The sequence below is a fragment of the Phragmites australis genome, chromosome 6 (assembly GCF_958298935.1).
Source record: "Phragmites australis chromosome 6, lpPhrAust1.1, whole genome shotgun sequence".
NCBI lineage: Eukaryota > Viridiplantae > Streptophyta > Magnoliopsida > Poales > Poaceae > Phragmites > Phragmites australis.
Genome location: NC_084926.1, coordinates 33,934,675 through 33,962,602, shown reverse-complemented (window position 1 = coordinate 33,962,602; position 27,928 = coordinate 33,934,675). Strand labels below are relative to the sequence as shown.

Genomic DNA, 27,928 nt, shown 5'->3' with positions numbered 1-27,928 from the left:
GCTCAATTTTGTGCTCCTATTGTTGATCCTTGTCATTTTCTTAGTCAAGTAGAGCAGCAGTAGAAGTTAAGCAGCAGCAGTAGAGGTAGAGTAGCAGAAGGAGGTCTCAAAGTTTGGTCTGATACTAAATGTATTAGCCTTAGCTTTTAGATGCAATATGCAATGAACTAGCAGTGCTAAATGTATTAGTCAATTTGACATGTGTTTATGGCTGTTTATGGGACAGGAATGTTCTGATAGTGTTGTCTTTCTTCTTGTATACAGTTCAAACCTTTCTTCTATAATGCAAAGGCAGAGCACCTGCCATTTCACACTAAAAAAAAAATGGGCATGGACATGTATGTAACCAAAACAATGACAATTTATAGATTCAGAGATGAGCACAATATAACCACTTAGATAACAAACCATAAAGATCCATCCATTTTGACTTAACATCCAGGTTTTTAGATAAGCTTCCATCCAGGTTCACAATTTCCTGAGAATTAAGCATTACAACACAAATGACATGGTGCCCTCCAGGTCACAGTTTCCTGGGAATTGAGGATTACAAAAGATTACATCCAGGTCACAGTTTCATGGGAATTTAGGATTAAAAAGATTACATCCAAAATCATGCATTCATTTTTTTCCCCTTCTTTGGAGTCATCTTCTTCCTTGCTGGTGTTATGGCTACTGTAGAAGGGGCTGCCATCTGCTGATTTATTCCTTCTCCACTCATTACTAACTGCCTACAAACACATTGCACAAGTTATGAGTCAAGTACATTGAGACTTTTAACTGCGGGGATATGTTTGTTTACCTTCTTGCGATAGGGCCAGGACTATGCTAACTTGTTCCTTCTCCACTCATTGTCAATGTCAATTGCCTGCAAATACATTGATCGAATTATGTGTCATATAAACTATGACTTTGCATTGGTTGGACTGATTTGTTCACCTTCTTATGACAGGGCAATGACTCTGATGGATTGTTCCTTCTTGCGTCTGAGCCAATTTCTACCTTTTGGGTGTTCTAGTACCTACACCCTTTGCGCCTTTCTTTCGACCTATCTGCTGCTCCTTGGCATTACTCTTCCTGCAATTATAACATACAATTCAATTACATGTACACATGGAACTTTAAAGCTGAAATGCAAGTACAATGGAAACTGAAACATGCTAGAATTATATCTCTTCTTTATACCATTATAAGGACACTTTGGTGATGACTCCCTATGCCCCCATGCCTCCACACCTTGGGCACTGCACCTGCCACTTGCCATTGCTCCTCGACTTCCCTTTCTCCAAGCATCCTACAAACCTTTTTTTTTCTGTCTCCCAACTGATCTCTTTGTGAGAAGTGGAAAGACCTTGAAATCAAGATCAATTGTAGGCCATTGTGACTTGTCTGTCAGGGGTTGAATAACTCCAACATATGCATACCTGAACCTGGTTAGTGAGTAGCATGGATCCATATAGTCCTCCATCCTAAGGTTTCTGGATGCGGTTATCAATGCTAATGCATGTGGGCATGGCTTCCTAGAAATTTGCCACTCCCTGCATGTGCACTCATGCTTCTCAAGGTGCACTACATGTCTAACCATTCTTTGCTCCACAATGGTCTCTGCCACCTTTGCAGTGTCTTTAGCACCCTTTGTGACCCTCACGTGCCCTAATCCCCTAGTCATTGCATTCAATTGTGATATCGACACAGAAAGCATGGTACCTTGTAATCTCTCAGCTATCCTTCTCCTTTTCTCAAACTGTTGCATTATCATAGCCCTCAATGTGTCAGCAAGCTCACATATTGGGAGGTTCTTGATGTCCTTCACCCACTTATTCCAACACTCTGCTAGGTTGTTGTTGATATAATCACATTTGATTGCTTCTGAGAATCTGCACCTTATCCAAATGAGGTTGTGGTGCTTAGCTAACCATGGTCCTACAGATGGCTCAGCTTCTAGTATGACACTCATGTAATGATGAAACATGTCAGCTCTCCAAGCCCTAGCTGCAGGATACATGTTCCCAAAAACTGGTCATTGGAACCTCTTAATGAAGTTTTGCATCAAGTGTCTAAAACACTCTCTATGCTCTGCCCAAGGGTACACTTTCTTCACAACATTCTCTAAACCCTTGCGTGCATTAGAGCTTATTTCTAGATCAGGTGGATTGAATATGGCCTGCTGCAGCTGCTTCATAAACCAAGTCCAATTCTCCTGTTGTTTTTTAGTCAAAAAAAGCCAAATGCAACTAGAAACATCCAGTTGTGTCCATCTAGAGCTGTAGCTGAAGCAAGATGTCCATTCCATCTGCCATTAAGGGTTGTGGAATCAATATTCAAATAAAGTCTACAACCATTAAGGAAACCATCAATGCATGGTTTGAAGCAACAAAAGAATTTATCCAAGTAAACCTCGTCATCAACTTGCTTTACAGCTATTCCAAGACTTCTGAGCTCAACCTCTACCTTGAACCTATACAACATTTCAAAACTCTCTTCCCATGATCCAAAAAGCCTCTCTGCAGCCATCTGTCTACCAAACCATATAGTTTCATATGATAGAATAAATGTGTACTTCTCCTCCGATCTTCCTTTAGTTCCTTAGCTCCAAGGTTTGGGTGCTTCTTTAGTATAGGGCCAACCTTCTCTGCAACCTAATGCTTAGATGCCACCTTGGCATGTATCCTGCCAGTTGATGCACATGTATAACCCTTATTATTCAGTGTAACCTGCAAGTGGCAAGAGTGACACATTAGTACATAAAAAATCAAATATTACATTTAAAGTAAGAATTAGCAGTTAGTACCCTCACTGGCTTCCCATCATGCATCAACCTTGCCACAATAACCCATGGACAACCCTCAGCTGTGCAATAACCCCTAAACCTACTAGTGTCAGATTTCTCAGTCCCAAGCTCAAATTCCCCCTTAATAGTGTGTTGCCTAACCGTCATCCTAAATTCATCCATGCAAGGATATATGCTACCTTCCTTCATTGGTGGATCTTCTCTGTCATAATACACTAATGGCTCACCATGAATGACATCATCAGCTGGTATTGCAGCTCCTTCAAGGTCAACAGGAAGAGCAGGTTCTGGAGGAGCAGTTTGAACTGCAACCTTGGCTTTCTCTGCTCTTTCATGCTCAGCTCTCGCTCCAAGCAACATATATAACTCATCTTCCTCCATCACAGGCACTAAACTACCTATTTCAGCTTCTGGTATTGTATCAAGCTGCAAACTGTCCCAATCAATTTGTGATAGAGGTACTCCATCATCAACTGCAACATTACATGCACTACCTTGGTGGCTGCTTGATGCTGCTGCTACAGCTGGTGGTCGTGCAAATATTGTTGCTGCTGCTTCAGAAAATACCTCTAGCATAGATCCCTAACCACCTCAGTGGCCTGAGTAACACTTGACCAACTCACTTGCCTCTTAGGTTTGTCTTGCACAGTAACAAACAAAGGAAGAAATCTTTGCTCAAACCTGTCACCCAACGCAATCATCATATCCATATTGTTCTGAATCCCCATTTCCTCACCTTTCCCCTTCTCAATGGTAGTGACCACTGGCTCTTGGCCCCCAAACTGACCCTTTCAATCAAGTCACTAATCAACATTCCTCATATATACTTGTAATAGTCTACCATCCATTCATCATCCATCTTTAGCATAGTAAAGCAGTGCCCATCATCTGCCTTAGCAACGAACTCATCTATTCAAACAAATAACTTAAATGTAGCGTCTGGATGAATCCTAACAAAAATAGAAGAGATAAAACAAGGAAGTATGCTGTTAGATTGCGGTCTAGCTAATTATTTGTGCTCCCTAGCCCAACTTTCCCCAATCCCGATCTACATCTATGGGGGAAGGGGATGGATGGCACACTTACCCGTCGGGGATCTGGCTTGGATCCATAGAGCCCGCACACGGGCTCACGTGTGTGCCTCAATCAACGTCGCGAGCACCCCTTGATCGTCAGAACTGGAGGAGAAGCTGTCGTCGTCTCTAAGCTACGGTAGATGGATCTAAGCCCTGGCGATGCGTTCCTACCTCAAAGACATGTGGTTCCAGCCGTTTTGTTCAACGATAGAGGGGAGGGTATTTTCGTCAACCACATTGCTGGAAAAAAGAAACTATATAATGTCATGGAAAAAATCAATTCGAGGAATGGGTGGCAAGAAAATAATTACATACCTAAATAATGGCAACCTGAAAGATTTCAGGCCCTCTAATTGAGTGACAGATAAATAAATTTCTCGTTCAATTCGAACGGGAGACTGACAGTCCCTACCCATCCTTCTATTCCTCTTCTTTTGCTTGCCGCCGCCTCAAGCTCAAGAGTTAAGACTAAGACCAACATAAACCACCAACAGACGTCGTTTTGATTGAGTTTCAGATTGTGCCAATTTCTCCTCCTGATGTTGTCTCATGGCGTCCCCATTGCACATCAATGTAAGTCTCTCCCTCCCTCCCTCTCTCTCTTCAATTTTTTTACCTAGGGTCAGTTTCGCGTTGGTCTGCTATGTTTCAGAATCTAATTAAGTAGCTTTTCAAAAACTGCGTATGTGTTGCAGCTCTAAAAAGAAGTTATCTGTTAGTTCAGAGTAAATCTTACAAAATTACAGGTTCTGTGGTGATAGTTGGCCAGTGTTCCTTAACTAACTCTTCAAAAAACCTCACTGGAAAAAGGCCTTGCCTTAAGCCATCCTTGCCGCCATCAAGTCTCTGAGGAGCAGATCCGTTGCAAAATTCTGCCTCGTTGACATATTAGCAACTTTTATCATGACATCGGCGCGCTTCGATTGGTTAATGTGGGATTTTATGACCATAAAACTTAGGATTAATTGCAGTAACCATAAATTTATTACAATTCTGACTATAAGATCTATGGTTTGATTAATTTTTCTTCAGTTTATATACTCACCAGTTGAAGGCAAGGAGCACAATGTTGCGAGGAATTACCAAAATAAAAATAAAAGGATCCTAATCTGCCAATCAAAATATTCCTTTTTTTGTTATTTCATCTACATTATTGACAAAAAATTTATACAACAGTGAGTCTCTGGATGCTTTTTAATAGGAGGAACTTAGATGAGTGATTCTAATTATTGACATAATTAATCGATGTGCTATTAAATGCTAAGCATATTTGGGGGAACAGTCTCTAACTTGGAAATAAATTCTATGCAGTAGCGTTCCATACGTCTCTCATGCAGCACCACCTCGATATCAGTCATTTGTCCTCAATGTGAATCTCAAAATGATAGATATCACCTAAATAGAAAAATATCCTGTATGCTTATTATTTGACAATATGATTAGTGTTGAGTGGATTTCACCACCGCTTTGAGATCCACATTGATGACAAGTGGTGGCCATCAGGTGGTGGTGCACAAGGAGGTGTATGCAGCACCACAGCATAGAATTTACTTCCTTTTAATTTCTAGTTACAATCTTCCAATTTGTTGGATAGATGGTATTAGCGAGAACATATCAAGTGCTCCGACCCTTCCATGGGCTCCAGTGCTCCCACTCTTTAAAAAGTGGTGAAAGGGGTCATAATAAATTCTGAGAAAATGTTGTTAGATATTGGATGACGTGATTAAATACCATCCAAAAGTTCAACTTCAAACAAAATGTATTTTAGGAGAAACCAAAAAGACATATGTTAGTGAACACTAGTATTTCTCCTTTACTTTTTATTTTCAGGTTTCATTTTCAGAAGAATTTGTTCTTTTTGTTTTTTAGTATATACATCGAGTTTAGGATTGGTTTTTGTGTCACGGTACATCGAACTTGGATCAATGTTGTCTATTTTTTTCAAAAAAGAATTCTGATCATTTTTCTCCACTTTTTAAAGAGTGGGGGCATGGGAGCGCACAAAGGGTGGGAGCACTGGTGTTAGTATAAAGTAGTATAAAACAGCAAAAAACTGCAGCTAAAAGGCTACAGCAATACAAAGAAAATCTATATCTTTGTCCCAACCTCCAATGTACTTGTTTTGTTGGTATATCAAGTAGTCCTTTCTCCACCTATTACTGTTTTTTCCAACTCTTTTCCTAATTGAATTTTGTTGTCCATCTTTGCATTGTTAGGAAAGGGAAGCTGAAGATAGACTCAGCGCACTTGCTGATGGCATTCTCCTCAATATCCTGCATCGCCTTGACTTGCAAACTCAAATTCTGACTAGCACCCTCTCGACGCGATGGAGGCTCCTCCCTTCTTTGCTCACCGATCTCATCACTGATGTCACTGAATTCATGCCACGAACGGGGACTTCAGCAAGCAGCTAACTAAAGAAACTAATGGATGTGTACAGTGAAACAACACAGAGATTGTTGGCTTCCACGAGCAAGCGTGCCATCAAGGTCTTGAGCCTCAGTTTCTACCTGACAGATCCTCACCTGTGCAGCTGTGCTCCATCGGCGATGGGGTCGGCAGTGTTGCTGAGCGTGGGAGCACCAAGTTCCTAGAGTTCGTCGTAATGACGGAAAAGCATGACCTGCAATGCAGTGAGGAGGAGAACGTGCAGTTTGGACAGCGCTTCATGGGCTTTTTCAGCTCCTGTCCCTCTGCGTTCAGGTGGCTCACAAACCTCTTCATTCAGAACTTCAGATTCGACGAACAGGACGTGCCGAACCTACTGAATAAGTTCATGCGATTCTGGCAAGCAGTCCATTCTGAAGATTAATGCGCCTCGCTCGCAGTTGATGGAACTGGTCTTTGACATCTGTAGCTATATACGAGTTGAGCTCATCCGGGTCCCTAAACTCGTGCGTGTTGTTTATGATACTTGGGTTAGTAAAAGCCCCCCAATTGTTTTCGGTCACGTCCCGCTCCTTCGATGAATGGGCAACCACCATTCATGCTGAGCAGCTGGCTCTCTAAACAAGGAAATTCTATAGAATCTTTTACCGAAAGATTTATGTGAAACCTGATCTATGTCACATTTTCTCTGATACCTAATCCATATCGTACTTTCTTTGATTTAACAGTTGGCATGTACAGGAGAGAGAGTGATGAGGACATATATCATATTAGAAGAGAAGATCTTTTGAATGACTGATCCTATAGAATTTCCTTTCTCAGAAGCCTGTTAACTGTGACCTTGGACTTCGATGATTGGACGGTATGAATGAACCTTTTTTTTTAGTTTCACCGATTCAGTGGGATGGGTGCCCATGCATAATGACTTTCTGTGATTTTTCTTTTGATTTACTTTATACAGATTTGGATTAAACCTGAAGATCCCAAACAACTCTCTCGTATTTTCAGCAATCTGAGGGATTTATACCTATGCGACGTCTTTTCTGAATGCAACCTCGAGTGGATTCTCTATATCCTTGAAGCCGCACCTTCTCTGAAGAATTTCTTTCTCACAGTAAACTAACCTTTTTGCAGCAATATATAGTATGTCCCTGTAGTAAGCACTAGATTTGTGTGCGCTTTCATAGATTATCTTCAGCATTGTTAATAATTTCTTGCAGGTATCACGTCATGTATGCGGAATGAACATCTATGAAGGCAATCTTCAGAGGACCAATCTTCAGTGGGAAGCATCATCTAATTTTAAGCATCGCAGCTTAAATTTATTGGACATCGAAGGTTTTGAGGTACACTGTAAGCTGATGCAATACATAAGGCGTGTCATTTAGCGTACTGTGCGGTTAAAGATGATCCGCTTGCAGCATAAAGAGACATGCGATGATTGTGATGCCATGCTTGATCTTCAGGCTCCTTTAGTGTCTAATTTTCCAGGGAGGAGATTGATACGGATCTAAGAGCATCTTCAACAACTTATTTATTTAGCTCTCTATAGCCAAATTTAAGGATTTATGAGCCAAAAATATTCTTCAACAGACTCTGTATCTGCCTCCCTAATTTTACCAACTCTCTATCCATCCCCTTCCACTCTCTACTTCTGGGGAGGGGGAGTCTACTCCCTATCCTCCATCCCGCTCCCACGTCCGTCTTCCCGCGCCAGCCTGCCCACCTGCCCTCCCGCGCTAGACCTCCCGCCTTCCCGCGCCTACCCTCCTCCACCTACGCCCCAACTCGTGCCTTCCTCTCCTTCCCATTGCCTGGACAGAGCCAAGTCACCGTGTGGCCACCGTGGCCTGGCCACCACCCATGCCAGCCAACCACAGCCCGACGCCCATCAGCCTTATCCTCTCCGAGCCTCCCCTCTCTCTCCCTTCAGTCTCTCCCTCCCATTTCCCTCTGTCGAGTCAGACACAATGACCGAGCAGAGCGTCGCCACCATGGGAGCTGATTTGCCGCCGCCTGATTTCGAGCTGCCAAGCATGGATTTGTGAGGGCAAGCCACTTCAAGCCTTTCCTTGTGCGATTTTACCGTCTCCCGCCTGACCGAGCACTTTGTTGCTCCTTTTCCCCAAGTTCGGTGACCACCACCACCCCTCACTGTCGCGTTTGATAGTGAGGTGAGCTGCACAGTGTCCCTTAGGGTCTTTCGCGCGCACCGCCTAGGGTCCGGCCCGACGCCGACACGGAGGCCTTCGCATGCCGTGCGTCGTCGCCTCTGTACTCACGCCGTCGGCCATGCTCCGGCTGGCGCACCGCCCAAGAACCCCGCCATCGAGTTCGAGTTGACGCGTTGAAGCTGCTGCTGCTGACAACCTGATGGGTTTCTCCGCCGTTCACCACCAGTTGGACTGCACAGTGCTGCCACCATGGTTGTCACTGTGCTACCCGGCCGGTCAAAGTAACGAGGAGAGGAAAAAGAAGATGAACGGATACTGCAGCACATGGGTCAACCTATAGATGGGTTGTCTTGGACTAGTTGCAACTCAGGTGCAATGTCAAATGCCATCCCGTTAGAGTATATGGGGTAAGAAATAGAGTCTGTTGGAGAACGAGGAAATTTAGAGAGAATCTTTTATATGAGGATATAGGAGGTGTGTTTTAGAGTCTCTTGGAGATGCTCTAATAAGGGTGTTACTAACAGCAGGATTCTTTTCTGCCATCGAAATAATTATCGTATGGTTTCAAGATGGTCTGGTCCAGTCTAATAAGAGTTGTATGCTCTCCTGTTATCGTTGGAAATCATCATTTCAAAGCACATCAGAATAAGAAGTCAATTCTTCTGCAAGCCTATTCCAGCTCCACCTGCTGCTGGAGTGTTGTTAGAATGCTTGGCACATTGTCAGTTAGGCCCGTGCACTTGTCATTTTATTCTTATTTATTTAGTGAAAGTAAGGGCATGGTTTTAGAAGTCATGTAGGACTGGAGACACCCCTAAACATAGGCCTCTCTAGCTGTTTTGTATGTTTGATTTTATCGTGAGCTGTTTCATAGAAGATGATCAAATTCTGATAAATGAAGTTGTTGATATGTACAAGAAGTTTCTTTTGTTCCTTGGGAATGTATTAAGGCTGAAGTGAGATCTAGGCATACGGGACTTAGCTTTCTGTTGTACAATGTGTGTGACAATCACCACCTGTGCTTCCTTCTGAGTGTGGTGCTTTCTCTGATAATGTTGCTGCTGCTGTGGGATGCTGTAATAGGTTTGCTGGCTCACAAGGTCACATCGAGAATGTTTCTCTCATTTTCTATCATGTTCTTCGCCTCCCAGTTTGAGGCGGCCCAACATTACAGTCGAATGGAGTTGATTTTCACATGTGCCGGCGCAGCCGGGAGAACTTCCAGGCCATACAGGAACGAAATCCCACACATACATTATACATGTGATCCAGTGCAAACATAGTAACGTGATGAGATGAAATAAGTCAATCACAAACTTGCACACCAAACAACTTCAACTCACAATCTGGACAAAATACTGAAAGCTTGTATGACCATCCTCTAATACAGGATGCCAGAATAAAGGTTTCTAGTGTCCAAAAATGCACTCCTGCTTGTTCCAAGAAAAGCAAGCCAAAGTACATCACCCAGACCTCCACCACCGCCACTCCCGTCCGTGAGTCCGTCGATCCTGCTGGCTGCTGCACTCACGGGCCACAGCGCCACTAGCCTTGCCTCACCCTCCCGCCTGCCCTCGCCAATCTGTCCTGCCCGGCTGCCCCCATGACGCGTCGACTCCGCCAGCCCGCCCTCACCGTCTCGCCTCCTCCGCTTGTTCGGTCGTCCTGCGCCACGGAGCCGTCGACGACCGACGAACGCCATCAGCCCGCTCTCGCCGTCTCGCCTCCTTGGCTCGTCTGGCCGTCCTGCGCTTGGAAGTGAGCTTTCTTAATCTTTGGCACAACGATATGATGCTCTGGTCTTTGCGGAAAGATTTTGCATATTCTCCTTGTAACAAGGAGTAGCTTTCTTAATACTACAGTGTTGTCTATATGCAATTTCTTGTTGCTAGTTGTTAGCACTTGATAACAACATCCTAACGATTGTTAGATTCTGCAGGTGCACTTTCATAATTGTGTTCCTTCTCCGAGAGCTGCACTGAATGATAGCTGAGGAGAATATGTACTTCAGTAGCTTCTGCTATGTTGCGAAGCCAATTTGTGCCCCCACAACAGAGCAGCGAATGAGCGTTTGTCCATGAGGACACTTGTAATATGCAAACTGAGTTTTTACTTCAGTTTCTGGAACTCCCATATCTGCTGGACTCATCTAACTCTGAGAGTATATCTCTCATAAATGGTCAATATCTTTTCTGATGATATTAGGCATTTGAATTTGGTATATGCAAAGAACTGGCGAAAGTTTTGCTATGGTTGGTCTCAACCATTTTTCCTTCCAAAATAGTAGTTGAAACTGTCACTTATGCTTGTAGATTTTGATAGTTTGTGATCTCTCAACTTTGTTTCTAAGTGCGACTTTGATGATGCTCCTATGTTTGGTTTGTATAGCTTGCAGGTTAGAACAATAGTAGCAGGTTAGAATCGTTATTGCAACTTAGCTGTGTTGATGTTTGGTCTTCCTCATTTTAATCACCGGTTTCCGTCCGGTACCGATATATTTTTGTTCGGATTTGTTCGTTTCTGTATAACCGATAATCTTGTGTTCCTTTTCGTTTCCATCCGGTTGAAAAAAATAAAAGTAAAAATAATTATAAAGTTTTCCTGGCCGTTCCTATCCATTTTTTATCTCTAGTACTCCCTTGCGAGCGGGCATGAGACTGGATTGGCTTGGCTCAAGGCAAGTGGGTACCGAGCAGTGGCGAGTTGCATACTGGGCTAGTAGGCTATTGAATACTAGGTTGGGCCCTGTTTTAACTCCAAAACGGGATAAAAACAGGTTTGTCTCGAATAAAAACAGGATTTCAAGAAAACAAGTAGGATGAGACCTCTCCCATTTTCGGCCTCATTCCCTGACATAACCGTCCTGTTTTCGTCTGTTCCCACGTAAGAACCGGAAAAACGGAAACTGTCGAGAAAAAACGGAAAACGGGATTTTTTTTTTTCTGTACCGTTTTCATCCATCCCTAGTGAGTACCATAACAAATCACACAGACCAGCGAGAACACGGAGCTTCTGGCATCACATCATGTATCTTGGCAAGTTCTTCAATGCAGCAATCACGTTCGTACTAGTATCTTACGGCATAATGTGCCACAATAAATAATATGTGCTCGATCAAATTACATCTTTAAACGTAACTAGCAAAAAGAAAACATCCACCCAGCAGCAATGAGGCTGGCAACCAGACATTATTTCCCAGACAAAACTTATGCAAAATCCAAAAATAATCTATCAATGATTTACCATGTAGGCTTGAAACACATTTAACACAGCAACTACCTCAAAAACAGTGCAATTACATTACTACATACATCATACATAGTTATTAGCACCATGGGTATAAACAGAGTTCATGATTGGACTTATCGCACACAAACCCAAACCAAAAAAAGAAGTTTTACTGATGTGTTCCAATACAAATTATTTATCAAATTCCAACAATGTAAACATATAAACAAGCTCTATTCAACAAACTAGTAACAACACACATGCATCAAAATGCTTTGTGTTGCATGTAAACAAAATAATGATTAGTCACTAATTTCGCAATCTTACACAATTACCTACAAAGCGTACCAAATCAACATGGAAGTTTCATAGCACACTGAATAACATGTACATCTTTCGCAAAAGAAAATAATAACATGTTTGTACCAGTGCATTGTCAAATTCAATCGGCAACAAGGACAAGACTACATTTTGTAAAAATAACTGCAACACAAGTCTGTAGCTTTGAAACGTCAAATTCATAGACTATATCTCAAAATGTGCACTAACACTGCTTCCATGGTTACAAAAGGACAATTGAGAAATAATTTCATAAGGGTGGGGGACCCGAGCGCATCATAAAAGAACTACATAAAGTAGTGCAAGGATCTTAATGCATAAACTGGCTCCAACAGAACTAAAGAACTGAAGAGTTTTACCTATCTAATTAGGTGACAAAGTTATCCATCTTTACAAAAGTGTGTAAAGATGCTAATCTATTGAACATTAATATTCAATATCTTGAAGCTGTACAGCAAGCTCAACATTGCATCGAAACAACCAAATGAAAAGACATGTCAAATCACTAATCTTGCACAGTCCACCGACAAATCAATCCCAATCAACAATCAAGAAATACATGCAAAATTTGTACCACACTACCAATACCATGATGAAATCCGAACTAGAACTAGACGAAGACAACTATTTGAACGATGGGTTAATCAGATGCAAAATACACACAAGATGTGTCTCAATAATATGCTTCATTGCCAGATCCATACTAACATCAAGATCCCTCACAAGCATAGCAATAGTTAGTGCCATTACATCAGGATACTTTGGATACAACAAAATCCCACGAACTGCTACTCATAAAGAAAAAAGCTTTGGAAAGAAATGACCATCTCGTCGCCATGGGACGCTCAGAAGCGGAGCTTGGTGAAGAACCACCTGTTCTTGCCGGTCTTGAACCTCTCCTCGAGGCGCGCCTTGGCGGCCTTGCAGGCGGCGACCTTCTTGTCCCTGGTGGCGAGCGCGTCGGGCCCGGCGGCGACGTCCTTGAGGTCGACGTCGAGCGTGTAGCGGGTGGGCATGAGGTGGGTGAAGTTGACGAGTTTGATGAAGCACTTGACGCGCGACTTCTTGGCCGTCTTCTTGGCCGAGTCCTTGCGGATTACCTTCTTTGGGTACTTGGCGAGACCGGCGACGAGGCAGTGGCCGTAGGGGCGGTCGCGGGTGCCCTCCTCGAACACGCGCACGATCACCGCCTTCCGGCCGGCGAAGCGGCCCTGCAGCAGGATCACCGCCTTCCCGGGCTTCAGAAACTTCACCATCGCTGACGCCGCCGCCGCCGCCGCTGCTCCTCCTCCTTCGCAGCCGGTATGCTCGGGTGGGTCGCCCTTCTCCTGCTCTGCTGCGCCGCCACCGGATGGGGTTAGGGTTTTGTGCAGAGGACAAGTTTATAGTGGAGGCGGCGGTGTGGGGATGATGGGAGCTTAGGGTTTGACGGAATGAATGACGGATCCCTTGCAGTTGGAATCGTCAGATGCGAATCGGACGGATCAGCGATTATGTGTGCACTATGGAGCCGGGATGTCAGAGAGTAGCTCCCGTTATGCTCGGGGTGGGGCCAAAACGGGTAGGAGGAACTGATAATGGATTGGGCCCATGAGCGGTAGGCGTTGAAGGGCCAGCCAAGCCCAGCCCGGCCTATGAGTCAGAATCAGTTAATCAGTTGCACAATTTTCATATAAAGATCATTTTTATTTAGTATCATATAAAAAAAGTTATAAACTTTTATTTGAATATCGTCTGCGGGATATAAGGGTCTGTCGGCACGTGAAGTGTCGACAGACCTCCGGGCACATTGCAAAGTAGTATATCGGCACGTGAAGTGCCGACATGTACTTACTTCTATAAATATAGAATTTTAATTATTATTTTTACAATTTTTTAATAAAATAATATTATTTTAAAAAATTCTCCCATGCCTTGGTGCGACGCAAAAGTATGAGACGCTCATTTCCTCTGTGTGATGTGCAACCTCAGGTCCAACACAGCTTTTGAGACCTATATATGGAGTTGTAATCTCAAGAATGTAATTGGAATACATGTTGGCAGACGTATACAGGTGCTGCAATTTAAAACTAATGCAAGTAGCCGGCAAGAATGACGCAAAATTGCAACCATATGTCCAAGGACGCAGGCAACACTAGAGCGAAGTAATAGTACGAAGATTCGGGAAGAAAAATATCCAAGTAACAGAGTTCGTCCCAAGCAACCGGTAAAATGCATAGGCATGTCCACTGTCACGTACTCATACAGCAAACATATCCTACTAAAACAAAAGGAACTATATTTATTCATTAATGGGATAATACGCAATGAGAAAGCGCAAGGCTTGTAGAGACGCTGGCAGACCATCTTCTTCAATTTGCTAACGACGCTTTGCTACAACATATGCACAGTGAAAAGACTACAGAGTTTTTGCTGCAACACATGCACAGTGGTTGGTACTGTAAACAGTTCAATGCACAGTACCTCGCTGTTCGAGTCACAAGACACGAATCACAGTTTAAACTGCGCTTCTCTGCCCTACTACAGAGGATCCGGATCCGAGGGTGCAGGTGTGGTGTGCTAGATCCATGTGAGCAGTGACACGTTAGTGGTAACAACAATGCAGTCTTATGCATCAAGCCAAAATACGCAGCCAGCTTCATTCTTTTGCATAAAGAATATGATGCGAATGGTTAGCAAAAAAAAATATCCTGTACTTCTATAGCCAGAATTATGTTCATAGCTTCTCTATTGCCGTATCAGACTGACCAAATGGCAACAATGAGAATCAAGAAATACTCGAAGGACACAGCATTTCAATCAGGAACGGCGGTAACAAATTACATCGAACTGGGAAAAAAAATCATCGTAAACAGTGAAAAGAAAAGTAAAAATAGAGTAGCAAAGATGCAACTAGTCATTAACAGATAAAGCACCAAGCGTACTGACAAGATCTATTCTTTATGTGCCATCTTCATATTAACTGTCAATTTTTTAAATTAGCTCATCAAACCTATCACAACCGTTCTCTTTTACCCGGGCTTAGGACCAGCTAAGTTGAGACAACATAGCTGGAGTTAATTACCTCATATTTTCAAAAATGACCTAAACACCCTTTTGGATATTTCTATCTCCTTATTGTGTTTCTCTTGCCTATTGTACTGCATCGCGCAGCCCATCACAAGAATTGGTGAAATTAGAACCAATGCATGCAAATTGCATAATAATAAATACTCGGGCATATTTACAGAGTACTGCAAAACCCTTAATATTTAGTTTAATTGCAACTAAATCCTAAAGTTCTTGAGTTAATTCCTTCTTCCACGTAAGGGCATCTCAGGCGGTTGAATGGGACCATGAGGCACGCGCCAGCCAAAGAAAAAAAAAAAGAAAAACTTTATCTCCCCCACATTCATGGCCACGATGCAGCCATAACGCCATGTGGCCATGAACACAGGTGAAAATATATTTTTTTTCTCTTGCACCTAACCTAGAAGTTGGTTCAACTCTTCCCTTTCCTATGTTTGGTTTTGGTTGCAGTGGGTTGGTTGTTTGAAATTATTTAAAGCCATTGTTGGATGAGGGTTCCCACTCTGGAGATGTTTTAAATCGTACGTTTAGTTAGAGAATAAGGATGTATGAGATATGAGCATCCTTGTTTTCTTTAATATGTCTATTTAAATTATTCGTTTGGTTGGTAGGTAGAATAAGATAGTTTTTTATTTAGTTTGAGAGATGAGAGTGGTTAGCACGAGAATAATTAATTAAATTATATCTTTTAATTTTAAATAATAATAGTTAATCATATACTAATCAACACACAGTAGCATTTATTAATACTAATATTATCATAGTAATTACTAATTAACAACAAAAGTATGCTAATTATCATTAATCGTACTCTAATCAACACACTAATAAACACACTAACACTTAACAACCATAATATTATAATAATAAATACTAATTAGCAATACAATATGCTAATTACCACTAATTATTTTTACTAATGACCGTAATTAGTCAAGATGAATGATATCATCGGGTCAAAATGAATAGATCACTCCATCTAACAAATTTGAGAAATATTCTCAAAAATCAGATGATCACATCCACTTGTCCTTCAACGAAACATCTCAAAAATATAAATAATCATCTTCTATCCAACCTCGTTCCACCAACCAAACACATCTTAGCCCTTAGCTCCAATTTATGGGTGAGAAGCCTGGCACAACTCAGTGATTGGGTCGTGTTCGGCACAAGATTTCACTTATCGATTGGGGTTCGGTTACCGAGCCCGTCCGATAACTGAAAAATTACGATTATCGCGATAACCGCTCGAAATTTGGATAAAATTCATTTGCTAAAATTTAAAATTTGGTCAAAAATTTATCAGAATCGCCTCTTGGTAACCAGTCAAATCGGACCGATTTCCGAACAATTTTCTCTATTTATCAAGCGGTTTTCTCAAATTTTCCGCATTATCGGCAACCCTCGGTTTTCTTGATTTATCGAGTGGTTTTCTCGATTTTCAGTGAAGTTCAACAAAAAAAAACCAAAAAATTGGCTTAATCTTGTAAAATCAGTAACTAATTCATCTGAGCTTCAAATTAAGTGAAACAAATTTTATTGGTTTTCTGGTAACATGATCTACATGATCAAAGTATTTATACTTATAAAAAAGTTGAAAATTTTCCGTGAGAAAATGTATTTGTTAAACCAAGTTAAATGTATAGTTTACTCTTTGCTAATTCAAAAATTATGAAACTAATTTTGTTAGTCTTCTTACATGATTCTATATCTTTTAAAATACATGAACTCAAGAATTAGTTATTGTAACATGCAGAATTGTGTAATATATTACGACTAGATTAATTCATAACTGACCCATCGCACCTTCAAAATTAGTGAAACCACTTTTTTAGTTTATTTATACTATATTTTATGTAATAAAAATAATGGTAGACATGAAAAAGTTAATTACAGTGCAGTTTCTTAACATATTCACTTGTGAACTTTGTAAAAATTATGGAAAAATTAATAAAAATCTAAATGAAGTGAAATCAATTTTAAAGATCCTCTTAAGATACGTCCTACATAAGAAAAATATGTGTTTGCATGTTAAACTTTTTCTTAATATGAGTTAATAACTTAGCCGCACGCTTCAACTTTTTTTTTCAAACTTTCTCCCTATAGAATATGATGCAAACGATATTATTTTTTAAAAAAAATTCACAGAAGGTCTTAGAATTATCTTTAGTTTTTTTTTAATTTTTAATTTTTTAAATTTTTTGAATTTAAATTCAGTTACAGTTCAGTTTCTCAAATCGAACCGAAACGGTAAACTCTGTATCCGTGAATTTCGATCGATTAACATCGATAAATTAAACTCTATCCGGCATAGGTCCAAGGTACGGAGCAACTAAGGCAGTCAAGGAGGAGGATGCCACGACAGCAATCGATGTTTCCGGAGTAGCATTCGGTTTAGTTGGGCAACGGCTACACGGGCCTATTCTGGAAAGACCGTTGGAGCAACATCAAATTGATCAATTGAGTCAAGCACCCCAAACCTGTCCTCGGCTGTGGAGAGACGGGCTCGAAATGTTCCACAGTCAGCCGCGACAGACGGTCCAGGTGCTTACGGAGTACCTACGACTCTAGGACATCATTGACGACGTCGAGTTGCGGCCTGATACGCCGAACAGGTTCCATGGGATTCCTCGGTGAGTTCAACCTGCCGTGTGTTCTTCATTGGGCAGACGACCATTGAAGGCGCGTGTCAACAGTGGAAAGTGTCGATTTTTCGCCTGGCTTGTCCTTCATGGACATCCAAGAGGATGCAACGCCACGACCTTCCAAACCATTGGACGGTTCATCCCTATCGCTGAGGATACCTTTGTGGTAGATGCTGGTTGCGCCGTAGAAAGGGGGGAGCAAAGCTCATCGGAAAGCGTTGGACTCCATCGTCATCCTAGTAATCTTGGAGGAGTTGAGCCGGACTCTTGGTCGTGTCGGATTTAACTTCGTAATGTCAGACTATAATAGTTTGGTAGCTAAGTCCTTTCGAGCCACTTCGCGTTGCCTAAGTTGGCGGTGTGAAAAGATTATTGTACTCTCTTCTTCTTAACGCAATGCAATACAATACGTGCAAGCATGTTGAGAAAAAAAAAGAGAGACAGACTTCCTCTAAAAAAAACTAAGGCAAGACTGGATGCAGTTGGTGGAGGGGCATGTTCAGGGCCGCATGGGCTACATGCAGCCGCCCGCCGCATGCCCTTTCCCACCTTCCAGGCTGCCAACAAAATGAATCTTGCACGACCAATGAACACTCCCAGCGGCCCAGTTCGGGATAGAACTCCACCTCTCGCTACCATCATTGTTGCAACTCACCCCGGCACCCCAGTCGCTCCGACATGGCTGGCGCCGGCGAGCTCCTCCGAGGAGCCCCTGAAGCCATGAGTAAATGTTTCAACCATTCAAAACAAACTGTTCAAAACACCAAAATCAATGTCCTGGCCTTAAAAATAAATTGTGCGCAGGATCAAGCACGTCGGGGAGGCATATAAATGACGAGAAGAACAGGAGGAACAACGGACAGGAACTGAGAGGAGGGGAGGGCCCGGACCACAGTGGTGGCACGCGCCAACGGTCAGAATGGGAAGCAACAACGATCAGCTTCCTAGATCAAGAATGCTGACGAGAATATAATCATTATTATATATTCTATAAATATCATATATCTATAAGAGGTGTATGACGATCGTACGTATCCTACTTGATTCTGAGTTAGTCGTAGCCGCCACGGAGTAAGGATATAAGGATGAAATATATATAAAAAAAAAAAGTAATCATATTGGATAGAGAAGCTACCTCTCGGTTGGGATTCTAGATATTTAGAAGTCTACCAATCTGAAAGGATTACATCCGGAGTGTCGTAATCCTCCAAAGCAGATCTAGTCGGATAGAACAAATACAGTGGGCCTTGGCCATCAGTCTCCAATCCATCTCTCTGCTTTTTCATCTTTTTCTTTTCACTCCTTCCTGTTTTAGCGTTTTCTATTCATTGCTTATGGAGAAACAATTTACTCTCCATCTTTAGCCTGACATATATGCAAGAATTTCAGAGAAATTTTCTCATTTTTTAAGAATAGTATTTTTCTTACGTCCATATGACGATTTGGCATTCCAGGTGGGGTGTCAAGAACTTAAATTACCTCTTCTTTTGCAGAACAGAATGTTAACAAGCAGTCTTCAATGATTCATGACAAAAGTTCATATTCCAAGGCCTAGCAACTAGAACATGTAACTATCGATACCTGAACTGCGGAAATTGTTCACACCACTCAAGTGCCATAAAGGAAAAGAACTGAATTAGAGATTTTTGTAGAATCTTGTCAAGTCTCTGTGATCTAAATAATCAGATTTGGCCAACTATTTCATAAAATTCCACAGGAGTGCTGCCCCACTTACAACTTACATACCATCTGTCTTTTCCAACCTTTCTTTGGGGTACATTTCATTTCATTTCCAGCTTTGGGTTGGACAGCAAGATCCATTGCATAGCAGGTAGGTATCCAATGCACCACATGCAGATGTACTGCAAAGTGGGCCTGGCTAAACTGGCACACAGGGCCCAGTTTTGCAGCAGAGCACAAACGATATAACACAAACCAGGCCGGAAAAGAACAATATATGGCCATGCACATGGTGTACTACTGAACTAATTTGTCCATTTGTCTATTGAAATGTACATAGCACAAAGAATTTTATACACGAAATGATTGAAGCAACTACTGATTCACGAGCACATATTGCTGAAATTTCTTGGTGTGTTGATCAATCATGATGAAACAAAGAATTAAGTCCAAACCAAAACTGGCAATAATATACAGACGCCGATACATATTCTCACACTGAATATGAATAAGTACATACAAAATTTATAGGATTACATACATATCTAACCGTAATCCATAGGAACAGATGGAGAGACAAAACATTTTGCATATATGCAAGAACAATGAATGGTGATAGAGCATAGTTTGTGCGAAGCCGATCTCTCTAGCAAGCTAGCGGCTGCAAAATGAACCTGAACCCAAGCTAAGCCTTGGGTGTCTCCTCCTCGGCCTTCGCAGGCTCCGCCTCAGCTGGCGCGGCAGCTTCTGCCACTTGCTCTGCCGGCGCTGCCTCGGCAGCTGGCTCAGCAGCAGCAGAGGCTTCAACAGGGGTAGCAGTCCCGGCGGCGGCAGCCTCCTCGGCCGTGGCAGGGGCCTCTTCTTTCTTCTCCTCGTCTGCTTCCTCTTTCTTCCCACCGGCCGCTTCCTCTTTCTTCTCCTCGGCAGCAGCTTCCTTCTCCGCTGCCTCCTCAGTGGCGGCCGGAGCCTCTTTGGGCGCCTCCTCGGCGGCGACGGGGAGCAGCGTGGAGACCTTCTGGAATGCAGCGAAGATGGGGCCGGACAGCAGGGCCGGGCCGACCTTGGTGATGCCCTCGCTCACTTGCTTGGCTCCAGGGAATTCTGATCATATGGATGTTATCAGTAAATGTATATGGCAGTATGCGAGTGATCATCAATCACTCAATCAGGCCCTGTGGATGTCCTGCTTACCGATCTTGGCGAGATCTTCAAAGAACTTGGTGATGGCGGCCGAGTTCTTCTTGATCCCGGAAACCTTGCTCCTCTCCTTGATCAGAACCTGTAATCAGACACGTACGTACGAAAAGTTTCAGTCCCTTGGCTGTAACCTCAAGAGACACGAGTCCATGCATCTTGATCCCAGCTAGATCACATTACTTTGGCACCACGCACGAAATGCGTACGTGCGGCCAAGATTTCACGGGAAATTTTATTTTCAAGAGATCATATGATTACCTTGAGTGGGGCAGGAGCAGACTCGTAGATCTCGACGACCTTAGGCTGGAGATCTGCCTTCTTCTCCTCGAACTCGCCATCGATCGCCTCCTGAGAAAATGCATTTCGGCCCCTCATCTCATAATCCAATATAATCCACCTCGCATTTGCAACCTGTAAACATATCGAAGTAGTAGCAATGTGCAACCGACCTTTGATTCATCGAATGACTTGATGAGCTCGGCGGCGGCGGCGGCCTTCTTGCCGCCGGTCTTGAAGGCGAGCCTGATCTTGGGCAGCACCTTGGACTTCCAGTAATCCATGGCGCCTCGAGCTCGCTTCTTGAGTAGCTTCCTCTCTGTTCTTCTCTCTCCTCGCAATCAGGCAGTCGACCGAAGAACAGCTACGGCAGAGCAGCAGCAGAGGCTAGCTAGATAGGCGTGGCTCCAAATCGAGGAATTTTTTATTTTAGCCTTTTAAAAACTAATATTTTATTAATAGTACATGAAGAACTAAATTTTTAATAATTAGTCTCTTTTATCACGTCAAAATCTTTCACGTGACTCATAATTTGATCAAGCCAATATATATGACATGACTAATTTAACCACACAAGCATCTATCATAACACCTTTACACGTGGGGTCAATATGGTAAGCTGAGTCATGCCAAGTTGATTGACATAACTCTGGATGAACAGTACTGTTAGATTCTAATTTTTTATTTCCTCTTTCTCTATTTAGACAGTGAGAATGCCGTACTCCAAAATTGACAAAACTTTTTTTATAGATCCTATAATTCATGATGAATCCATTTTAAAAGAATTCACCTCAATATCCCTTGTAGATTTTAAAATAAAAAAACTCCAAAAAGACCACTTTTAGAGTTATAGCATTTTTAAGGCCTCAAATAAATTCCCAAAAATTTGAAAAAATTCACTAATATTCCTCTCATGTGACATAATTTTTTCTTAAAATTATTCAACCTTATATTACTTGGTGAAAAAATAAGTTCCTTTACAATGCACTATTTATATATTTTTTTATCATTTCATACTATTTAGCCTTGTAAACACACTCTAAATAATTAGCAATTTTCTTCAATTTTTCTCCAAATTTTACTAGCGCTTAATGCAACATGTACAAGTCCTATTTGTAAGCATGCACATCCAATAGAGTCGTAGAATTTGAATTATTAAATTTTGAATGTTGGTATATGTTACAATTTGTACTATAACAGTAATACTTAGGTGATTTTGAAGAAAAAGAATTGTCATTGCGGTCTAAACCTTGCCAAATTTATTGTATGGACATTTTAGAATATGTTTTAGCTGAACTATACACATGATTTTTATGAAGACTAATACACTTCAAATTGTGCATGTTCAGACATGGCTAAACGTTAAGGCTACCAACAACCTTTGAGACTGCATATTAGGCATTTTGAAATATACATTTAGATTAGCACATAATTTCTAATTCTGTCAACAATTAGCAATTGATAATATTAATATCCTTATGTTCAAACCATAAGATATGTTCATCAGAAAGCTCTACACAATTTAGGTTACATTAACAAATCAGTGATAACCATTATCTATAACAGTAGTAATTTAACTGTGGATTCAGAGGAGCCATCCAATGGTGATTACACATGAATGTTGGCAGCAACCCCTCTCGGTCCTTGAGCTGTACGGCCGCTGTGCAGCATCATTCCGTGGGCTGCAGCCGGTTGATGCCACGCGCTCCCCTGCGGCGGACGGACACGCGTGCATCGCCCTCCTGCCGTTTGGCACCTCCTAAGTCCTCCCTCTGCCTCCTCCCTGGACTGGCGACCGATCAGTCGCTTCCGTCGCTCCGCGCTTCGCCATCAGTTTGGCTCTCCCTCCCTCCCTATCGGGGCGCTTACAGGTGCTGGTTTTTCCCCGACACTTCCCGTTCTTCTCTGTATCGTTTCCCCAACACTTCCCATTTTTTATTAGTCTTGACTCTTGATATTTTGCTCATCCTACTTTACCCTATATCGCAAAGTCCCAGAACAAAGTGTAGTTTTACACATCTTATTTCTGTCAATTAGTCTGAAATCTGAACTCCACCTAAGTTGTCCTTTTGTAATCCTAATCACATTTCAGTATTTTATACAGTAGGCGAGACTCGATCATAGGATGAGTGATTCTTGTGAAAGATGCAGAGTAAGGGATTTTTGGGATATGGGGGATGTGGACAAGTATTTCTTCATCTTTCTTCAAGGTTATGCTAGGTGATTTTCGACGTTGAATGGTAAACCATTTTAAAATTTCATTGATTCTAACTAATATAGGATTACATCTCAAGTAGAATTCTCAGTTGCGCCTAATTTAATACATGAGAGGCTGATATTCAGTATTTAAGTTTCATTGTTTCACTGTAATATGGATGTTCATTTCTTGTGAACACAATAAATTCTGAACAAATTTGCTAAAAGCCTAAAACATTTTAATACTTGTGTAGCAATACCTTGATCTAGCAAAAATTTCCTGTGCATCCTAGTTGTAATATTATTATTTCCTGACGTCATGCAAGTCATGGATAATGGTTACCACTGTTTCATTCAATATAACCTAAATTGTGTATAGCTTCTTGATGAACATATATCATGATTTAAACCTAAGAACATTAAAGTTATGAATTGACAACTTTCGACAAAATTGAAAATTATTTGCTAATATAAATGTACATTTCAAAGTACCTAAGTTACCCTATAGTCTCAAATGTTGTGGGTATCCTTAACACTTAGCTATGTCTGAACATGCGCAATTTAAAGTGTAGTAATCTTCTGAAAGGACAATGATGTCACCTAGAGGGGAAGTGAATAGGCGTTTTTATAAAATTTCATCCCCTTTTACCGTTGGTCTAAACTTACAACAGAAAATAAACTAACAGATTTTTCACAAGTGAAAATCATAAATATGCTAAGCTCAACTAATGCACAATAACTCTAAATAAGTGTGAAATTTACAATCCTAGGGTGACAAAAATTATTCAATTCTAGCAAAAGATGTGTAAGCAAACTCTAATTGAAAATACTGAAAACACTGTTTACCGGAGTCTCCGGGTCAACTCGGAGTATCTGGATGAATCACTTAGGCCCTAACAGACCACTCGGCTCGGAACCTCACTCGGAGACTCCAGACAACCCGGTATATCCGAGTCAACCCGGAGTATCCGAGTTCAATACAGCTGGCACTCTGAAAAACGGCGATAACTTTTTATCCCGAAATACGATTTCAACGATTTTGAACTCTATGGAAAGCTTATTTAAAGATCTACACATCCCAACTAAATTCATGGCCTCAAACATATTAGATTAAACTAAGAACACTCCGAAACCAAATTCAGATACTTTCACACTTTCCATACTGGGCTCCTTAAGCTAACTCTCACTTTGGGTTGGTTAGAAAAATCTTAAGCACTGAGACACAATAAATGGCTCACGTTGCATCCCTCTTAATAGTGCGATATACCTATACTAAATTTTAAATATAAAATACGTTTGAATCACATTGAGCCTTTGAATACCTTCAAGTACCGCTTCTTTCCTTCAAACTTAGAGGTTTGCCAACTTTTATATCATTGTCACTCCATCTCTTCTTGATTCTTCATATGATTGATTTGAAACACCGGTAGCTTCACATAATCTCGCACTATATAGGCACAAAGCCTTCACTCACTCTTCATCACCGTCTTGGTCTTTCGGCGTTAAGCCATTTGCTTGCCCTTCACCACTGGATGCTCCATCGTAGCCGAGTCTTGCTTGTCCTTCACCGTCTTGCCATAGAAAACCACTTTGTATCGACATATTTAACAAATTCACTTTATCATATATGGAGTCCAATCTTGTTCTTCACTCTTGGCATATAGAATTTCCCAACTCAACTCATACCTTCTTATAGATCATAACCTCAACTCACTCTTAAGCACAAAGCACATGGGTTAGTCCATAAAACTACATTGATAACTTTTATACCTTAAGTTACTTGATCTCCATAAGTAACTTATTAGTATTCATGCATATTATCAATTTTATTGAGCTCCTCCTTCTCCTTATGAGCATCACCTAGTATTACTAAGAGCTTATTTATCTTGATGCACTTTCAATTTCCCCATTTATCTAGAGCTCATGCATATATATCCTCCATGCATCACCTATGGAATAACCTACTAATAATTCTCAATAATATTGTTAGTCCATATATATTATTATTAATTATCAAAACCACACATAAGGGCTAGATGCGCTTTCACTTCCTAAAAATCATATGTGTAATTCAGCTAAAACATATTTTGAACTGTCCATACAACAAATTTGGTAAGATTTAGACTGCAAATGACAATTCTTTTTGACTCCTCAAGTCACTTAAGTATTACTGTTATAGTATAAATTGTAACAAATACCAATATTCAAAATTGAATAATTCAAATTCTACGATTCTATTGGATGTGCATGTTCACAAATAGGACTTGTACATGTTGTGATGAGAGGATTAGGCCCGATCTTCCGTTAGGTAATGGTAAGTCGATCCGTGGAGAGTCGACGTTGATGATCCAAGGCTTCCGATCAGGACAGAATGCAACCCTTGCAATCGCTACACCACTGCTCCGTTGGTTATCAACCGCACGTAGCATGATTGACCTCGCCAAGAAGGCTAATTCCTACAAGCGAATCGAGAACACAAGTAAGAACACGAAAGAATACAATCTAAAATTGCAAATATGATTAAGCTCATGAGTTGGGGTTTCACAAACTGAACGACGGCGAAACTGTTCAATGACAGATTAATCTAAGAAAAAACCAAAAATTCTTTGACGACAGCTGCTAGATATATGAAGAGGGACATGCTAGGGTTTTGGGCGACCAGAGGGGGCGTTCACAACTTGGGCTTAGACCCGAACACGTTTACAAGGCCCGATATGGTCCAAAATTATGATACATCATATTTTTTTGATGACACAAAATAATTCACCATGATTCTAGAGCTGGGACTAGTACCAAAACAAAGCTATCGTCCTTAGCTTTCGAACGCATCAAAGAACACCTTATTTGGACTCCATATGAAGAAGTTATGGCCATTTTAGTGCGGCACTGTATGCTGAATCCAGACCGAGTTCTGACTCTGACTTGAAGTTGGCTTGAGCCCCGTCCTACTTGGCTGTTCCATAGGTGCTTCTTCCATATTCCTAAGCATAAAAAATTCACAAAAACTGAGTAGCATTCTATCCTTATAATTAGTAGTATGGATAGCGAGTAACGAATTCACCTCATGAGTTAAACGACGTGCACGAGCCCGTGTAATCGGTCCTTGTAATGAATCAATCACCGGAGGATCACTTGTAGCGCATGTATCTAAATGAGTGATGTCCTCATCATGTTGCATTAAGCACTGGCAAAATTTGGAGAAAATTTGAAGACAATTGCTAATTATTTAGAGGGTGTTTACTAGGCTAAATAGTATGAAATGATAAAAATGCATATAAATGAAGCACTACAAAGGAATTTACTTTTTCACCCAGTAACGTAGGGTTAAAAATAATTTTAAAAATTACTACGTCACATGAGAGAAATATTAGTAAATTTTTTCAGATTTTTGAGAATTTATTTGAGGCCTTAAAAATTACTAGAAGTTCTAAAAATAGTTTTTTTTTTGAAGTTTTTTTATTTTAAAATGTACATGGGGTATTGAGATGAATTCTTTTAAAATAGATCTATAATGAATTATAGGAAAAAAATTCGTTAATTTTGAAAGATGGCAACCCCACTCTTTTAGAAAAATAGAAAAATTAGAATCTAATAGATACTGTTCATCCATGGGCACTGTTCATCCGGAGTCAGGTCAATTAACTTGAAATGATTCAGCATACCATGTCGGCTCCACATATAAGGGCGTCGGGACAAACGTCAGTATTATCAAATTGGTCATATCATATATATTAGCGTGATCAAATTAAGAGTCACATCAAAGATTTTAGCATGATAAAAGGGTTAGTTACTAAAACTTCAGTTTTCCATATTATTAATAAAATATTAATTTAAAAAGACTAAAATAAAAAAAATCCCAAATCTATCAGACGTACGTGAGGTGGACGCGCTGCTGTTGCTGTGATTAATTGTGGCCAAGTACCCTCTCCAGTTAGAGCTCGCTGCCACCACAGGAGCTCTGGCGTTGCTAGGAATTGCGGGAATGCCACTGGCTGCTTAATAGTAGTACTGTACAGCATTTCCAGACACGGCCAGCAGAGCTGCATGATGATCGCATAACGCATCATGCATGTTTTAAGAGTATGTTTATTTGAGCTTGTAGATCATATATTATAATTATAATATATAAATTAAAAGAAATAAATTGAATTATACATCTAATCTACAGATTGTAACACTTCAGTAGTATATTTTTTACAACTTCTACAAATTGTACAATTTAATTTTCCACAATTCATAGATAAGACACACAGAACCTAAGACTACTGGATTATTCATAGACTAAATATATTTTATTTCTTATTATATCAGCTAGTTCAACTATACTGATAGTGATACCAGTATAGTTGAATTTATTATTGTCTCAAGCAAGCGACATGGCGAGTGACTTTGAAAGTGTCATCTTCCTTTATCAAACAACTGGACACTAGAAAGATTGACACGATGACGATCGAAGTGGTCTTAGGACGAGTGGCACGGGAGTGTGAATAGTTGGAAACACAGGGGAGGGCTGTGACCTAGTGGCAGGCACCGTTGGCGTTGTGCTGCCAGTTGCCGTTGGTAGGTGGGTCCTCACCGGGCCCACGCCACGGTGTCCCAAGATTTACGCAAGCCGTTCACTCGTGCTCAACGGCGAATCACGCCGAATTGTGGGCCTCCACATAGTTTGGACCCACACGCCAGTGGGAGATGACTGGTCTAGGAGCGGTGGCGCTAGACGGAGCGGTGAGAGCCTGCTGATCTCGTGGCCTCGCTGGCGTGGCCAATGTGGCACAGCTGCCGTGTGCCTCCGTGGTTTGAATCCTCAACTGTATTTCTTTCACGGTTTGTTTGGATGTCTCAAACCTCGTTGGAATCTCAACCTATTTC

At 41.3% G+C, this 27,928-nt stretch overlaps 3 protein-coding genes and 1 long non-coding RNA gene across 5 annotated transcripts; 1 reads left to right on the top strand and 3 right to left on the bottom strand.

Annotated features, from left to right (window-relative positions):
• Positions 1-398: 398 nt before the first annotated feature.
• LOC133922275 (uncharacterized) lies at positions 399-4,068 on the bottom strand. Of its 2 annotated transcripts, none has more exons than XR_009910430.1 (6): positions 3,878-4,068; positions 2,792-3,741; positions 1,186-2,714; positions 940-1,077; positions 803-868; positions 399-731 (listed from the first exon to the last, which is right to left on the bottom strand). It is a non-coding gene; the product is annotated as an uncharacterized LOC133922275 (long non-coding RNA). The 2 variants fall into 2 exon arrangements; XR_009910431.1 differs by having other exon boundaries at positions 2,798-3,741.
• A 348-nt stretch (positions 4,069-4,416) lies between these two features.
• Positions 4,417-7,769, top strand: LOC133923147 (uncharacterized). Its single transcript, XM_062368587.1, has 7 exons — positions 4,417-4,440; positions 6,084-6,236; positions 6,401-6,628; positions 6,675-6,749; positions 7,217-7,369; positions 7,476-7,601; positions 7,722-7,769. The coding sequence occupies exons 1-7, from the start codon at positions 4,417-4,419 to the stop codon at positions 7,767-7,769; spliced, it is 807 nt and encodes a 268-aa protein (XP_062224571.1).
• Positions 7,770-12,665: 4,896 nt separating this feature from the next.
• LOC133922274 (large ribosomal subunit protein eL27x-like) lies at positions 12,666-13,385 on the bottom strand. Its single transcript, XM_062367523.1, has one exon. It carries the CDS (start codon positions 13,250-13,252, stop codon positions 12,842-12,844), a length of 411 nt encoding a protein of 136 aa, XP_062223507.1. The 5' UTR covers positions 13,253-13,385; the 3' UTR covers positions 12,666-12,841.
• A 6,422-nt stretch (positions 13,386-19,807) lies between these two features.
• Positions 19,808-21,258, bottom strand: LOC133920595 (plasma membrane-associated cation-binding protein 1-like). The gene is made up of 4 exons (XM_062365200.1): positions 21,037-21,258; positions 20,846-20,935; positions 20,582-20,669; positions 19,808-20,491 (listed from the first exon to the last, which is right to left on the bottom strand). The coding sequence occupies exons 1-4, from the start codon at positions 21,145-21,147 to the stop codon at positions 20,076-20,078; spliced, it is 705 nt and encodes a 234-aa protein (XP_062221184.1). The 5' UTR covers positions 21,148-21,258; the 3' UTR covers positions 19,808-20,075.
• Positions 21,259-27,928: the final 6,670 nt, after the last annotated feature.

What these genes read in the sequence shown, in the direction of transcription:
- LOC133923147 (XM_062368587.1), top strand. Translation starts at nt 4,417, where the DNA reads ATGGCGTCCCCATTGCACATCAAT. An exon ending in TCACCGATCTCATCACTGAT is followed by an intron (nt 6,237 to 6,400) that starts GTCACTGAATTC and finishes TCACCTGTGCAG; the next exon opens with CTGTGCTCCATCGGCGATGG. An exon ending in TGGACATCGAAGGTTTTGAG is followed by an intron (nt 7,602 to 7,721) that starts GTACACTGTAAG and finishes CTTGATCTTCAG; the next exon opens with GCTCCTTTAGTGTCTAATTT.
- LOC133922274 (XM_062367523.1), bottom strand. Translation starts at nt 13,252, where the DNA reads ATGGTGAAGTTTCTGAAGCCCGGGAAGGCGGTGATCCTGCTGCAGGGC.
- LOC133920595 (XM_062365200.1), bottom strand. Translation starts at nt 21,147, where the DNA reads ATGGATTACTGGAAGTCCAAGGTGCTGCCCAAGATCAGGCTCGCCTTC. An exon ending in AGTCATTCGATGAATCAAAG is followed by an intron (nt 20,936 to 21,036) that starts GTCGGTTGCACA and finishes GCATTTTCTCAG; the next exon opens with GAGGCGATCGATGGCGAGTT. An exon ending in TGAAGATCTCGCCAAGATCG is followed by an intron (nt 20,492 to 20,581) that starts GTAAGCAGGACA and finishes CCATATGATCAG; the next exon opens with AATTCCCTGGAGCCAAGCAA.